The sequence below is a fragment of the Vigna umbellata genome, chromosome 5, assembly GCF_029865625.1.
Source record: "Vigna umbellata cultivar VRB3 chromosome 5, Vumbellata_1.0, whole genome shotgun sequence".
Classification (NCBI taxonomy): Eukaryota; Viridiplantae; Streptophyta; class Magnoliopsida; order Fabales; family Fabaceae; genus Vigna; species Vigna umbellata.
The window spans coordinates 11,218,804-11,234,438 of record NC_142169.1 but is presented as its reverse complement, the minus strand read 5'-3'; the positions used below and the strand labels follow the sequence as shown (position 1 = coordinate 11,234,438).

The 15,635-nt window shown below is 34.1% G+C and overlaps 1 protein-coding gene across 1 annotated transcript; it reads left to right on the top strand.

Moving 5' to 3' along the window:
• The first annotated feature begins 7,858 nt into the window (after positions 1–7,858).
• On the top strand, positions 7,859–10,169 carry LOC124844256 (large ribosomal subunit protein eL19z). The gene is made up of 5 exons (XM_047321149.2): positions 7,859–8,032; positions 8,315–8,437; positions 9,195–9,508; positions 9,624–9,667; positions 9,750–10,169. The coding sequence occupies exons 1-5, from the start codon at positions 7,921–7,923 to the stop codon at positions 9,772–9,774; spliced, it is 618 nt and encodes a 205-aa protein (XP_047177105.1). The 5' UTR covers positions 7,859–7,920; the 3' UTR covers positions 9,775–10,169.
• The last annotated feature ends 5,466 nt before the right edge of the window (positions 10,170–15,635 follow it).

Sequence of the window (15,635 nt, the reverse complement as noted above, 5' to 3'; positions counted from 1 at the left end):
GTAGTAAATACTAGTAGACCTTTGTCGTTTAAGACTTTGCATTGGTTTTTTCCAAAGGTAACATTATACTCGCTGTCACATAGACGTTTAACAACCTTGGTGACGGTTAGACGATCTACACAGGTTGTTAAACGATTGATTATAAGACACTATTTAAACCACAACGTTTAGAGATAAAGTGTTTTTCAAGCGTTTAGTAAAACTACTACAACGTTTAAGAAAAAAAGTTGTTAAGGAAAATAGTGTCTTATGAAAAGAGTGTATATCAATAGTTAACTTCATAAGCTATTGTAGGGTTTATAAATAAAATGGTTTCTCCTAGACAATTGTCTAGTAGGCATTTAACTCAATTGAACTAACCACCAAGGATTTGAATGTACAATCAATCATATTGTTTAAAAGTCTTAGATGATAACTATCATAGAGAGGATGTGTTTACAATACAACTCAATCTAATAGACCTTGTAGGATTTTCTCTCTTCTTAAAGATGTAACTTATGACTCTACAAGGCTTGGGAGTGTATTCTCAGAGTTTTGTTCTTGTAGGAGTGTGAGTTCCACTTCTTTAATGATCTTTCCGTTATTCTTATGCTTGTCTTTCTTGATCTTCTTTCCAAAGGATCTTCTACTTATAGGTTTCAAAGGAAAAGATTCGTTAGACAATGCTTGTATATAATCTTCATATCTTCGAAGCCTTTCATAGGTAACAACTATAGATTGAAGTCAACATGTCAAAGCAGGCATGCTTGTTTAGGTACTTTAACCAAAGTAAGTTGTATAAAATTTTTAGCACAACTTTTAATATAGAGAACATTTCATTAATGTCTTATTTGTTTCTAACGTCCACTTTTGACTTATTTATGATGGAGAAGATCGATACGTGTAATAGACATCTACATATAGTAGAGTAAAATGAATGCTAACAGATATGTCCTTATTAGTTTTGTTGTTTGAAACGTTGTGCATTTAATGCTTTGCACTGCGTGTTCAAAATGATTTGGTGCATGTCAATTTTTCTATGCATATAGATCATTTATAAAAGATACCAAGCATTGATTCACAGAGATTTCATCATTAGATGAAAACATCATTTAGTGTAAGGTATCATTTAACCTTTTAAAGGCATTTACTAACAGCTCATCGTTTAGGGATCTTTGTTTAGTACAAGAGCGTGTTTAGAAAAGTGTTGTTGAACACATTGTTTTTGAAGAATTATTTATAGCTTTAGTACGTTTACCAAAAATATCATGTATCACATTATTGCATAGTTTAGTGAGGTATAATAAGATCACATTTAGCAAAAATATCATGTAAAATATTGATGCGTTTACTAAAATATTGTTTATTACAGTGACCTTTTCATAATAAATCATTGTTTAGTAATAGTGTGTCTATTGTCAATAGGATTGTTCGGTTATAGTGCATTTACTGAAACTTTTCTTTGTTTATTTAGATGTTATAACACTCTTTTCATTATTTTCACAAGGATAATACTTTGTTAAATACTCATTTGGTTTATTGTTGCTTGTTAAACTTCAAAACATGAAGGTGTTAAACGGTTCTATCTTATAAACGATCTTGTTTTAACAAGACTACGATGCACCAGGTTAATATATGATAACAATCTCCTAGCTAGGTTGGGCCAAAGCTAGAAGAATGTTATGAAGATGGTCCCTTGAAGATATATGATGCAGAAATGTGGTGGATCATCAAGGATAAAGCAGGAAATACGGAACCTATGATATTTTTGAGGCTAGAAGCTCATGACCATATGGTGGTTAAATGGTGGTGGTGTGGTGTTTAAAGGCTCTAAGATAGGTTAGGGCAACTCAAAAAGAAAGGTGAGTAAAGGAGGCTCGTGGGTTGTTCTATTCTTGATCTTAAGATGAGTAGTATGGCCAAAAATGAATAGCATAACTTTACTCAACATCAAAGATGAGTACATAGAGGAGACACATCTATTTATAGGCTAAGGGTGTCTCTTAAAAACCTTAAAAGCATGATCTCTCACTCTTGAACTCATTGGCCAAAAATGAGGCCTTCTAAGGAATTGACAATTGCCCACCAATTCTCTCCAATGAGGAGAGAACATGTGACCACTACTAAAGCTAAATCCGCTCCAATGGAAGCATGACACATGACATATACTTTCCACATGGTTTGGATGTCTAGCTTAAGGAAAAACCCTATACTAATTAAGTCTTAATACAAGCCTTAAACAAACCTACTTACTTGACTGAAATACATGGCCTAAAGAAACCTACATTACTTGGCCAAAATACATGGCCTAAAGAAACTTATACTACTCCAAGTTATGCTCCATGATGGCTCGAAAGGTAGAGTTTAGACCATCTTCATGGATGACTTCAACTCTTCTTGTAGATGCTTGACCATGGCTAAAGGGTATGCCATCAATATAAGTTGAGATGTACCTAGCCACCTTAGACAAAGATGTGCCAAGCTATCATAAGCTAAGATGTACTGAGCCATTATAGGCTGAGAAGTACCAAGCCAGCATAGGTTGAGATGTACTAACCCACAATAGATTGAGATATATGATAACGGTAATTCTTACCATTATCTTAGGTGCATTTTAGAGACAAAATCATCTTCCCTTTAGCTTGAAACTTGCTTAATCCTCTCTTTTATTTTGCTTTTGTAAATAATTATAGTTTAGGTTACACTTAGGAGATATCATCACTAAATCCCTCATTTTTTAGGTTAATTATGTGCTTTGGAAGAACATCAATCAAATCAAGGCGTTAGAACCCAGAAAAAGCACCAAGAGTATCAAAAGCATGATCTCATGAAGCCAAGATCACGCATGGACGCCCCTCCAAGGGCCTTGAGCGTCATTTGCCTCGTAAATACCACACCTGGGCGCCCCATCTAGGGCGTTGAACGCCATTTGATGCGCAAAGTTGACGCTTAGGTGCCCCAACCAAGGCGTTGAGCGCCATTTTCTTCGACAATCTTGTGCCTGGGTGTCCCATCCAAGGCGTTAAACGCCATCCAGTTCATAGAGTTGGTGCTTGGACGCCCTCATGTTTGGGTGCTGAGCGCGACTTTTGCTTATGTGGCATTTTTTACCTATTTAATGCTAATAGGAAAAGGGAGTTGCATTTTTTTACGACTGAAGCATGAAAACACCTTCTTGGAGCACTTGGAGGCTAGTTTGGGTGTATGGTAGCTCTCCCTTCTTCTTCCTTAGGTCTCCTCCTCTTTCCATTTCTTCCATTGTAAGCTTGAGTTCTCCATAACAATGGAGAGCTAACTCCATTCTTGTTAGGGGATTGAAGTAACCACGAATCTCTTATGTAATTGCAACTGTTCTTAATGATTTTATAAGCTTTTTCCATTGATTGTCAGTGTTTAATTCCTTCACTTAAAGCTTGTTATGATTTGATCAACCATAGCATGATTTTTGGTTTACTTGTTGATATTGGAAAATACTGTGTGAATCTAGAACTGGATTAAACACCTAAAGGAAATTGTATCAAGGGATGGAATTTGGACCTTTGGTTGTCTTAGATCTCAATTCTTAAAACGGATGAACTTGTTAGGTTTTCCAAGGGGTTGGATTTTAATAAGTAAGTCTAGGTTCTCTCTACCAAAGGATTGAGTTTGAGTAAGTTAGTAGATTGACATTAGCATATCAATGAGGAAGACATAAATTTTACATGCATAAGAGTGAAGTAGGTGAAATCATACCCCGACAATACCAATTCATATCGTTTCTAATCTTTCCATTTCTAAGGTGTGAGTTACCAAAGTTCACTTTTACCATTTATGTTTCATATTTACTTTAATTGCGTAAAAATTGAAATTATTTGAATCATTCTTTAGTCTATATTAGTTAGAAAGGTTAAGGCTGAGATGTTAAGATTGAGAAGTCAAGGCCGAGAAGTAGAGGTCGAGATGTCAAGGCCAAGATGTTAAGCCCACTAAGAAATGGAAGCCAAGAGGCCGAGGTCGATATGTCAAAACTGAGAAATGGAGACCGAGAGAATGAGGTCAATTGGTTAAGGCTGAAATGTCAAGACTAAAGAGTCAAGAGAGAATTTGAGGATGAATGGTTGATACTAAAATGTCAAGACTAAAAACTTGACAGAGAAATCGAGGCTGATAGATTTAGGTCAATGGCTAAGTCAAAATGTTTAGGCTGAAAAGTCGACAGAGAAATCAAGGTCAAATGGTTTAGGCTGAATGGTTTCGGTTGAATGGGTGAGTCGAATGATTAAGGAAAAAATGTCAAGACTACTATAGAGGAAATTGAGGCCAACCAATCAAAGTTGAATGGTTTGGCAAAATGGTTAAGGATAAATGGTTATATTTGAAATGTCAAGACTTAAAAGTCAATAGAGAGATTGAGGTTAAGAGGTTATAACCGAATGACCAAGCTGACATATCAAGATTGAAAAGGTGACAGAGAAATCTAGGCCGAATGGTCGAGTTGAAATGTCAAGACTGAAATTTTGACAAAGAAATTGAGGTTGAGATTTTGAGGTCAAATGGTTGAGGTTGAATGGTCAACCTAAAATGTCAATATTGAAAAGTCAATAGAGAAATCAAACATGAATGGTTGAGACCAAGATGTAAGATTGAGAAATTGAGGCTTAGATGTTTAGGTCGAGATGTTAAGACTAAGAAGTTGAGGCCAAGATGTTGAGGACTCAATAAGGTCCTTTGGTCAACATATTTTTTCTTCACAAACCAAACCTTGGTCCTAGGATAGGCACTAAAGTTCTCACAAGGCCAAGATCATTCTGTAAAGACCCTCTAAACTCCTTCAAGCAAAGACAAAGGAAGAGCATGTTTTCATCTTCACACTTTTAAATTAAGATGTTCTAAGTCAACGTGTCTTCAAAACCGAGAAATGATGCACCTACATAAAATACTTTATAATAAATATTATAATAATAAACTTCATTAATTTAATTTGTGTATTGTTATTTACATGTTTATGAACTTTTTTTACATGAATAGATTTAATCCATATAATTAATTATCTTGATTAGTCTTTGATTAATTAATTATTCTAAATGATGCTTAATCTTAATGATAATATGTTCAATTGACATGAGAAAGTAATTATATGTTTGCCGACATCTAGGATACGTGGACGGACACATGTGGTACAAACTTCTTTCACATTTTCACCAACTTCTTCCACCATTCTCGCACTACATCATCTTTAATGTAACATTTTCACTCCATCATCTTCAATGTAACATTCCCACATACATCATCTTCATCGCAAAAAGGAGAGGTCCCCTCTCCATCCATCATCAACTTCTTCATCTCCATCTTCGTATTCTCTCACACACCTTCATATCCACTCTTCCCATCACACAAAAATCAAAGATAACATAATAGAAAAAAGAAAAACACACATCCATCACATTGGCCACCTCCATTTCCCTTTAAAATTTCAACTTTAGCTTCATTTCCATAATTCTTTTCCCATAATTTCATTCCCTATAGTAGGACACATGAGAGGAGGTAGACAAGGAGGAGAGGAACGGAGGTGTAGTGGGGCTCCTTAAAGAGTGAAAGAGGGAAGGGAGATGTATGGCGCCTTAAAGAGAGAATGAGAGAGTGAGGTGTTTGGCTCCTTGAAGAAAGAACAAGGGAAAGAGGTGCAGTGCAGTAAGGAGTAAGGTGCAGTGCAGCAGGGAGTGAGGTGCACTGTCACTAGTGTTGTCAAAATGGATAATCCAGCCTGATCTAGCCCGACTCACCACGGGTTGGTCAGTTAGTGAGTCAACCCAACCCAGCTCATTTATTAGTGAGCCAAAAAGATTCAAACCCGATCCGAACAACCATGGGTTAGTAGGTTAAATATGTTGGCTCACTTAAGTACAATTGTTTTTTTCAAATCCAAAAAAAAAAATTACAAATTTTTTGTAATTCAAATATAAATAAATTTAACTTTAAAATGATGTTAAACTCCAAAAACAATTTAAAATAAAAAATAGTACCATACAATTCAAATGTAATCCAAAAACAAGCACAAAAAGCAAACAAATAAATTTCTAATATTAATAATTTTTGTATCACTTATTCATTTATAAGATTAGAATCTTGAATGGATAAATTTATAATATTTTGCTCTCTTGAAACATCTTTTTCTTTATCTCATCTATAATACAATAAAAAAAGTGTTAACTAATAATATTGAAACACACTAGTAAATAATTAGATTAAATTAGGTGGATTTGTGAGTTATCCCGGCTCACCACGAGTTCAACCCCTGGATGAGCTAGGTTCTAAGTAGGGGTGGGCAAAGTGTACTATACTGTACTGCACTATAAAAATTTATAGTTAACTATAAAACAATTTAAGAAAACTGAACTGAACTAAATAATAGTTCAGAGTAACTGAACTGAACTATTTTTTAGTTAAGTTATAGTACAGTGCAGTTTAGTAAACTATTTTTCAGTTTACTATAGTATAGTTCAGTTTGATGTAAAGCAAATCCAGTTACAAATGCATCTTGCTTTTTAAAATCCTTAGTTCAAAGGTGGTGCAGAAGCAACTAAAAACTGTCCAAAAAAAGTACAACAATGATATAAACAGTGATTAAATAAAATATTTATACAAGCTTCTTTCAAACTAGTAAGTAATCACCAATTACTACCAGGCAAAGCATCATCAGTTACATCTTTTGTGCTGTCAGAATTATGATATTTGTAAATAACAGTTTCTATTATCTTGTTAAGAAAACAACTTCTCATTCTGAAGCATTCTTTTAACTTTTACACTTTATATGAGTTGTAGTAAAAACTCTTTGAATTGAAGGAATGGACAATAAACAGCTTGGACAAAGATATTTAAAACCTATTTTACTATACCAGGTCTTTTTCCCTTCAGTGACAGCAACTTCAGTGGCTTCAGATTTTCCTTTATCACCTGCTACAATGGCAAACCTTTTGAGCAATTCATTGTTCCATCTCTACTTGTGCAAGCCACCAGAACCATGGATGGTGAAGGAAGATGAAGCAAACAACCTTCCTCGCAAATCTTTCAAAGCCAAACGTATTGGTCTCCTCTGTATTTGGAAAAGTAAAATAAATATTAAAAACTTCATAAAACCATTGTTGAATTGTGTAGGGTTTTCGTTGGAGGAGGAGGTCTTGAAGTGCGTAGGGTTTTCGTTGGAGGAGGAGGTCTTGAAGTGCGTAGGGTTTTCGCTCGCTGAGAGAAAGTGGAAATAAGGACTCAAAAGACTTAAAAGAAATAAAAACAAAGTTCACACCAGTTCACACAGTTCAAACCAGTTAACTGTACTAAAAGTATAATAGGTTCAGTTTATTTAAACTGAACCAAAAATAAGTTATTTAGTTTTTAGTAAAAACAGATTAATTTATTTTAAGTATAATATAACACAGTTAACTGTAATTCAGTACAGTATAATTACTTTTGCCCAGCCCTAGTTCTAAGTTGATTAAGTTGAAAATTGGTCCATATTAAAAAATTACATTTTTTTCAAACTCAACTTGGCCCAAATCTGTGGTAGGACGAGTTGACCCGCAGATTTTAATTCATTTTGACAACACTAAATGTGACATTGTGAGTAGGTTTTTCTAGCATAGAGGGGAATAAAAATAAAATGGAAATATCAAATTCTATGGGGTGCAGACAGAAAGTATGTAGGTGCAGGAAGAAGGAACCCAGACTAACCCAAGATAAATTTGTCGTGGATCTTTAGGCCAGACCCGTTTAAAAGTAGCATAAACTCTAAAAGATGATGAAAAATGGGATTGGGCCATTAAGACTCATAAAGTGCAAGGGCCATGAAATGTAGTCCATGGGACACAAACCCAACCTAACAAGTATAATATCCAAACCCTAGAGTTTTAAGGTGCTTCCTCTTCACCGTCCGTGATAAGGTTGGCATCACCAACAGTTACAGCAAAAATGGTTTCGCTGAAACTGCAGAAGCGCCTCGCTGCAAGTGTTCTCAAGTGCGGCAGAGGGAAGGTTTGGCTTGACCCCAATGAAGTCAACGAAATCTCCATGGCCAATTCTCGTACTCATCCCCTCTCTTCCGCTTTTTTGTCATCATTAATTTCATTTAAATGATTTCGTTTTAGGTTTTATAGGATGTGAACCTTTTTTGGTGTTTTTGAGCATTTGCATGAATATATGCGAATGTTAACACAACCTATTTTACGTGTAGATTGAAAATCCTGTCACTAATGTTACTGTAGAATGTCGTTGGTTTTTCTAATGATTGCATAGGTCTTGCGGGATCCAAATGCCTTATTCGTGGTTATGTGTATGTTTTTAAACTTGGGAGTTTTGTTTTCAGGCCAAAACATAAGGAAGCTAGTTAAGGATGGATTTATTATCAGGAAGCCCACCAAGATTCACTCTCGCTCACGTGCCCGTCGAATGAAGGAAGCTAAGAGAAAAGGACGTCACTCTGGATATGGTATTTTTAGTCACCGCCCTAATTGTCCTTGTGTGAAACCTATTCTATCTCATGGATTGGATATCTAATAATTGTTAGATCATTCGGTTTTTTTTTCTCAATTTGTTAAATCCTCTCGTGGAAATGGTTTAGAGTTTTTTTAGATAGCTTATGATGTGTCCGTGAACTTTTTCAGAAATGAACTATGCACTATAGCTGGGGAAAGTAATCTTACAACATACATAAAAATAGTTCAACCTACTTTTCTTTTGATTATAAAACCAGTATATATAATTAGGTGCCTAGTTGTGTGCATACTATTTACTTATTCGATAAAGCTTTATCTTCAGCTATTTATTTAAGCGGACCGTAATGTGTAATGTAATCTTGTCTTTAGTTCTTAATGTCCCAAACTTTGTTGGTATCTATGACATATCGTGGAATTGCTGTAATATCATGAAATATTTTTACTGGGTTGTTTCCCATTTTGAGAAATAATGTTGGTTAGTGGTGGTTCTATGGCAGAACAGTGTGGTGGGTTAATTTTTGCTGACTGTCTTGTGTCATATGTGAAGGGAGTCCTCTAATGGTGCACCGTAAGCCACAATGACATGTTTATTTTTCATAATTTTGGCTTTCTGCCTTTTTCTGTGGATATTGATAATGGGGGTTATCAGTGTAATTGTCTTGCAAAATACCAAGTTTATATATGAAACATTTGTGGGTGAAACAGCAAGGAAATAGGGGATTACTTATATTATTTCCTGAATAATACTAGGTAAGCGTAAGGGTACGAGGGAGGCCAGGCTTCCCACTAAAATCCTTTGGATGAGGAGAATGCGTGTGCTCAGACGCTTGCTTCGCAAGTACAGGGAGTCGAAGAAGATTGACAAGCATATGTACCATGACATGTACATGAAGGTTAAGGGTAATGTTTTCAAGAACAAGAGGGTTTTGATGGAAAGCATACACAAGTCGAAAGCAGAGAAGGCAAGAGAGAAGACTTTGTCTGATCAGTTTGAGGCGAAACGTGCCAAGAACAAGGCCAGCAGAGAAAGGAAAATTGCCCGGAGGGAGGAGCGATTGGCCCAAGTGAGTTTCATACTGTATTGAGTTGATATTAAATGTGAATTTGGTGATTGGTGCACTTGGGTATTAATGCAATCAAAATTATTTTGCTGAAATTGGAATTATAAAATTTGACTAGGGTCCAGGCGAAAAGTCTGCAGCTACAGCGCCGCAGCCTGCCCAGTGAGTAGTTAATTTATAAGCTTTTCCTATGTTTATTTCCTTTGGCCTTTGTATATTGTCTAAATGACATCTTTTATTGCAGAGCACAAAAGAAATCCAAGAAGTGAGCCACATATTCTGATATTGGCTCGTAGAATTTTGGTGCTGCCATTCTCATTTATTGTTCTAAATTACTTTTCACTAGTATTGTTGAATTTTTGTGTTGCTTATGAAATTAACATTATGGTCTAGCACGCATGTGTTTTGGCTTTAAAGTTGATTGCCTAGTCCCGATCGAATTTGTTTTGTTTGCCGCGGAAACAATTCAACTACAAAACCAAGCTAGGTTACTTGTAAATTACCTCCGTCTTGTCCGTGTTAAACGACCGAAAGAGTAGAGAAATTAGTTGTTTTAATACGTGACTTTATATTTTGTTAAACTAGTAAGACATTTGTATTGCCTATGATCTGTTTAGTCTTATTTGGAATTAATGTAGCTATTATCGTAATAGCTTCTTGATTATCTATGATCTATGATAATATACAAACTATGTTGTGTACGAGCAAGATATAGGTAAAGTATTTAAATCACTTTCTCATATCTCTTTAAGACATTTATATATTTTTAATATATATATATATATATATATATATATATATATATATATATATATATATATATATATATATAAGATATAAAATAGACGATAGTAAAGTTTTGCTTATATGAAATATCTTTTGATATATATGTATATTAACCTTAACATCAAAATATATAAAGGGGTATAATACTAGGAGGGTGTTGAAAACACATGAAGTATTAATGGTAAAATTGTATAATTGAAGCACTTTAATTCAAGACATAAACTTAATGTTTGTTTGGTAAACTGCAAAGGATAGAAAATAACTATGATGGATATGAAAAAAAAAGAAACGAGAGATAGATAGAGCAAATAAATGTGTTTAACGAAATAAAGAAAAAAAAAATCAATTAGGTGAGAAAAAAATTCAATTAGATGAGAAAAAAATATGAATAATGTGAAAATAAGAATTGAATTTCGTTAAAATATATTCTTTTTTATTAATCTATCAACATTTTCATCTAATTAAATACATAAAAGAAGCTAAAGAATCTCTATGGTGAAAAATATATACAAATGTTCTTATTAGGATAAATATATGTTGTGAAGATTTCAAAAACTTTTCAACATTCTAAGCTTTCAATTTAAAGAATATTCGTCCTTTTCAAAAGGTGTTTGTTCTTTCCAAGAGATGAAATAAACTCTTTCAAATTATATCACATAAGCTAGGGGAGATTCCTAAGTGGATGATGATTTGCGAAAGCTTGATGACGGTGAAAATTGTTAAAAACTAAATCGTCTATGCAAACAAATGATATAATGTTTTGAAGTTTAATCAAATAACATTAAAATGAGTTAACATAAAAAAATAACCTAGGATGAAAACATAAAACCTAGAGCCAAAATCCCAAAACACACACAACTTAAAACTTGAACCCGAAACATAGAAGAACATTTAGGAAAACATTTAGGTCTTATGAATAAAAAAACATCTAGGAAAACACCTAGATCTTAGGAATAGAAAAACATTTAGACCAAAACACTTAGACACGCATGATCTAAAAGCGTCCAAGAGAGATTGAGCTAAATGCTCAATGCTTATAATACCTTGAGTAGGTATTCAGCATCTCTCAAAAACAAAAATGGTTTGAGACAATGTCTTCGACAAACGCATCAAAAGACTTAATTACTAAAACATATAATAAAGCCTAAGCAAGCTAAACGTTATTTGTCTAAAAAGAGACAAAAGCCAAAGAAGTGTGTATTTGATTAAAACAATATCATGAGCTAAACAAGCACCTCATCTTTTGATAAAGTATTTAAATACATTTGGTATCTTCAGATTAAATAACTTAATTGTTAAATGCTACTTAACGGTAAGAAATAAAAAAACACTTTGTTGTTCTGAGCAAGCATTAAATGATATTAAATGTTTAACGTTCAAAAACAACAAAAGTGATAAGAAAAGTTATATATATTGCATGCAGAATTTACTCTTATTTTCCAAATAAACTATTCTACACGTCTCAATAGTGCTATAGATCAAATATCAAAAAGTGGGCGTTAGAGACAAAGAAGATACTCAAAGAATGTTCCTTGCTCGAAGCAAAGTCTAAAAAGATCGTACAACCTACTCCAAGCAAAGAATTGAAAAAACATGTCTACTCTGATAAAAGTTGACTTACACAACGACTGCTGTGAAAAGAAGAAAAAGAAATTACAAGTATCGGGACTATCAAATATAAATTCAGTCTAATGGACATATATCACGAAGTTTATAAATAAAAGATCTCTCAAGAAGAAAATCAAGAGGATAGCTCAAGAGCACAAAAAGCTTACAATGATATATTCATCCTGAAAAAGAGAGAAAGAGCTCAAAGAAAAAGAATACATTTGAGCTGAAGAAAAGAGAAGAGAAGAGAAAAAGAGAAAGAGATATTCTCGAGCTTAAGCGTCAAATTTCTTACCACTATGAGAGAAAAGAGAGAAACATCTATGAGTATTTAGACTGAGTACTAAAAGTGATGCTAATACTCATTTGTAATCGTGTGAAGATTACAGTGGAACCCTCTAGAGAGGAGACTAGATGTAGCTCAGTTGGAGCGAACTAGTATAAAATCTCTTGTGTTATTTTATCTCCTCTTAGCTAAACGATTCTCTTGAAAAACCTATAGTTGAGCTTTATATTTCAAAATACAAGAACTTCCAAGATAAATGATTTTTTCTTTTTAAGGAAGTTCCTACAAAAACACTAAGGTAGAAATATTATGAATAAGACGACAATCTTATCAACACATATACATATATTTTAAGTCGAACATCTAAGCTTTCAAAATAGTATTTCAAACGCTCAATTGAGAATCTTATCAACATATATATACATATATTTTAAGTTTTTCCTATAAATCTTTAGATTTTTCAAACTCTATAACTATTATTCTAATTTGTTCTTCTTCTCTATCATCTCTTCCTGATTTTAAAAATCAATAGTTTATTAATAATATTTAATTATAATATAATAATACAATAACATAATAATTCTAATATAATAGTAATAATTAAATAATGATATAAAAGAATGAATAAATAATTGAATAATAGCATTGTTAATAAACTAAATGTTTAATCTTTTGAGACATCCCTATTTGTGGAGCTTTGTCTCAAATAGGTCATCGTATTCTAAATGGTCTCAATTAGGTCCCTTATTGTGTAAAATTGAATCAATTTAGACCTTGTTGTTAATTTGGCTGGACGACGTTTAAAAATGTTGTGCATGCCAGAATGACATGACGAAGTTTTACTAACGTGGCACACATTGGTCGCTGAGTTGGCTTTCTTTTATTTACATATTTAATTTGTTTTAAATAAATTTATTGAAAACACAACGTTTAAAAAAACATTAAATAAATGAAAACGCAACGTTTAATTCATTAAAAACTGATTATAATGAAGGGAATTTTAATTTGATTGTTGATTGGGTGTGAAATTAGGAATTTTTGGGAAAATAAGGTTTTATCGAGGCGAAAAATTGTTGAGTGGGTGCGAAAAATAGTATACGTGGTTGCAAAGTAGGGTTCGTTTGAAGATTTTGGAGTGATCTATCGGTGCTAAATTGGTGGAATCAGCAAGCTCTTGGCGGTGAATCACGTGGAAGGCAGTGGCGAAAGTGTTGGAGGAGAATCACGTGTTTAGGTTAGTAAATGCGCTTTTCATTGAATTGTTTGATGATTTTGTCCTTTTATGGTTGTCCTACAATGTTGCATGGTCTATCTTGTTTCGTTTTTTATTGTAATGTGGTCCACCGATATTAAAGTGTTGTTGGATTGTCTTTTTCAGTGGGTTGTGGTTTGCATATATTCTTAATAACTTTTGTTGTCGTAGTTTTCTTATTACTTTATAGGTTAAATATAAGTTTCTTTTGTATGTCATGGAGGAAAATTTCCAAGTTGTTTTCCACCACGGTGGAAAGTTCATAAATGAAGGGAAACTTAAGTATGAGGGTGAGAGTACAAGTTTGTTGTTTGACCCATAGATGTGGAGCTATTTCCTTGTAGTCAATGTAGTCAAAGGGCTAGGTTATGATGGGTTTAAGGAGTTGTGATACTGCGTAGGTGGTGGTTTTGTGTTATAAAATAGGTTGGAGCCTTTGTTGGATGACATAGGAGCCATGCACATGATTACCTTAACTAGGCTTAATGGTGAGGTGCATCCTTTTGTTGTTCACACAATCTCTGAACCTGAGGTCATACATTTGTTAGAATATGCTCCTCAGAATACAAGTGAATGTGAACAACAAGGTGGGGCTGAATGTCAACAGGATAGTGAAAGACAATGTCAGGTGCCTGGCAATGAAGGTGAGAGAGGTCAATGTGATGGTATGAGTGAAATTGTTGTTTTTTCAGAAGAAAATGTGAGGGTGATGATGTTGTTGAAGGTGAAATTGAAACACAGGTTGGTGTGGCTGAGTGTGAAGGGGATGCTGGTGATGTTCATAGTTGGAGTTCTAGTGGTGAGGATGTTAATGATGATGATGGCAATTATCAGGTTAATTATGATTGTATGGAAGGTCTGGTTGATGTAAATGTTCAGTGTGATATAGAAGAGGAGGTAGGAGATGGAGTTGGTAATGTTCAAGTTGATGTGCAATCTGATGGACCATCATGGACTCAGATGTCCGATAGTGATGTTGATGATGGAATAAATAGTGATGATGATAGAAGTTTGTCTGATGATGAACGAGAATCTGATGAATTAGATAGTGGAGCAGAAAGTGATGGTGAAGATGATGAAGACGAGGGTTATGGGAAGTTTATAACATTCTCTATGCCTATTTATAAATGAGATATGGGCACTTATTTTGCTGACAAGCAAGACTTTGTGGATGCCATAAAACCGTATGCAGTACAAAATGGCAGAATTATTAAATATGTTAAAAATGATGAGAAGAGAATTAGGATAAAATGTATGGGTGGTAAAGGAGAATGCCCCTGGATGGCATATTGTGGTTATATGGAAGCCATTCAAACGTGGTAATTAAGGACTATTGTTGACTACCACAACTGTAGTAGAGAGCACAAACTAAGATTACTTAATGCAAAATGGCTCAGTAAGAGGTTGGAAAAAACTATTAGAGAAAATCTGAAAGTAAAGGGAGTGAAAATTCGTGAGAAGATAAATAGAAAATGGAATGTAGGTGCATCTAGATGCATGGCTTATAGGGCAAAAGTCATTGCTTCAGACCATGTTGATGGGTGTTTCAATGACCAATATATAAGGATTTATGATTATGTGAATGAGCTCCTAGTTCGTAATCCAGGATTGATAGTGAAGGTCAAAGTTGAAGAGAATGAGGGTGGACCCATTTTTAGGAGGTTTTATACTTGTCTGAAGGCCTGTAAGGATAGTTTTGTGTCCTGCAGGCCAATTATTGGGCTGAATGGTGTTTTTTTGAAAGGAAAATATGGTGGTGAATTGTTAAGTGTTGTTGGTAGAGACGCAAATGACCAAATGCTACCTCTTGCGTATGCCATGGTGGAAGTAGAGAACAAGGATACTTGGAGATGGTTCATTGAACTTCTGGTTGAAGATCCCGATGGGGAGGCAGTAAGTTCATCATTTACATTCATGTCGGACCAGCAAAAGGTAATGCATATGACCTTTCCCCCCATTATGTTCATTAAGATTCATATTGAAATCATATTTCTAACAACATTGTCATAATTTGATTCAACAGGGACTACTGCAAGTTGTACAAGAAGTGGTTCCTGGAGTTGATCAATGTTTCTGTGTTAGGCACTGTCAATACCAAATTTCGTCCGGATTGATTTTTTGGCTTTTACTGTAGTTTATGTTCCTATTTTTATTTTTATTTTTATTTTTATTTTTATTTTTATTTTTACTGTTTTACT

Excerpts from the sequence above, each read along its gene's own strand:
- LOC124844256 (XM_047321149.2), top strand. The coding sequence starts at position 7,921 with ATGGTTTCGCTGAAACTGCAGAAGCGCCTCGCTGCAAGTGTTCTCAAG. Across the intron at positions 8,438-9,194 it reads AGGACGTCACTCTGGATATG|GTAAGCGTAAGGGTACGAGG; the intron begins GTATTTTTAGTC and ends GAATAATACTAG. Across the intron at positions 9,509-9,623 it reads GGGAGGAGCGATTGGCCCAA|GGTCCAGGCGAAAAGTCTGC; the intron begins GTGAGTTTCATA and ends AAATTTGACTAG.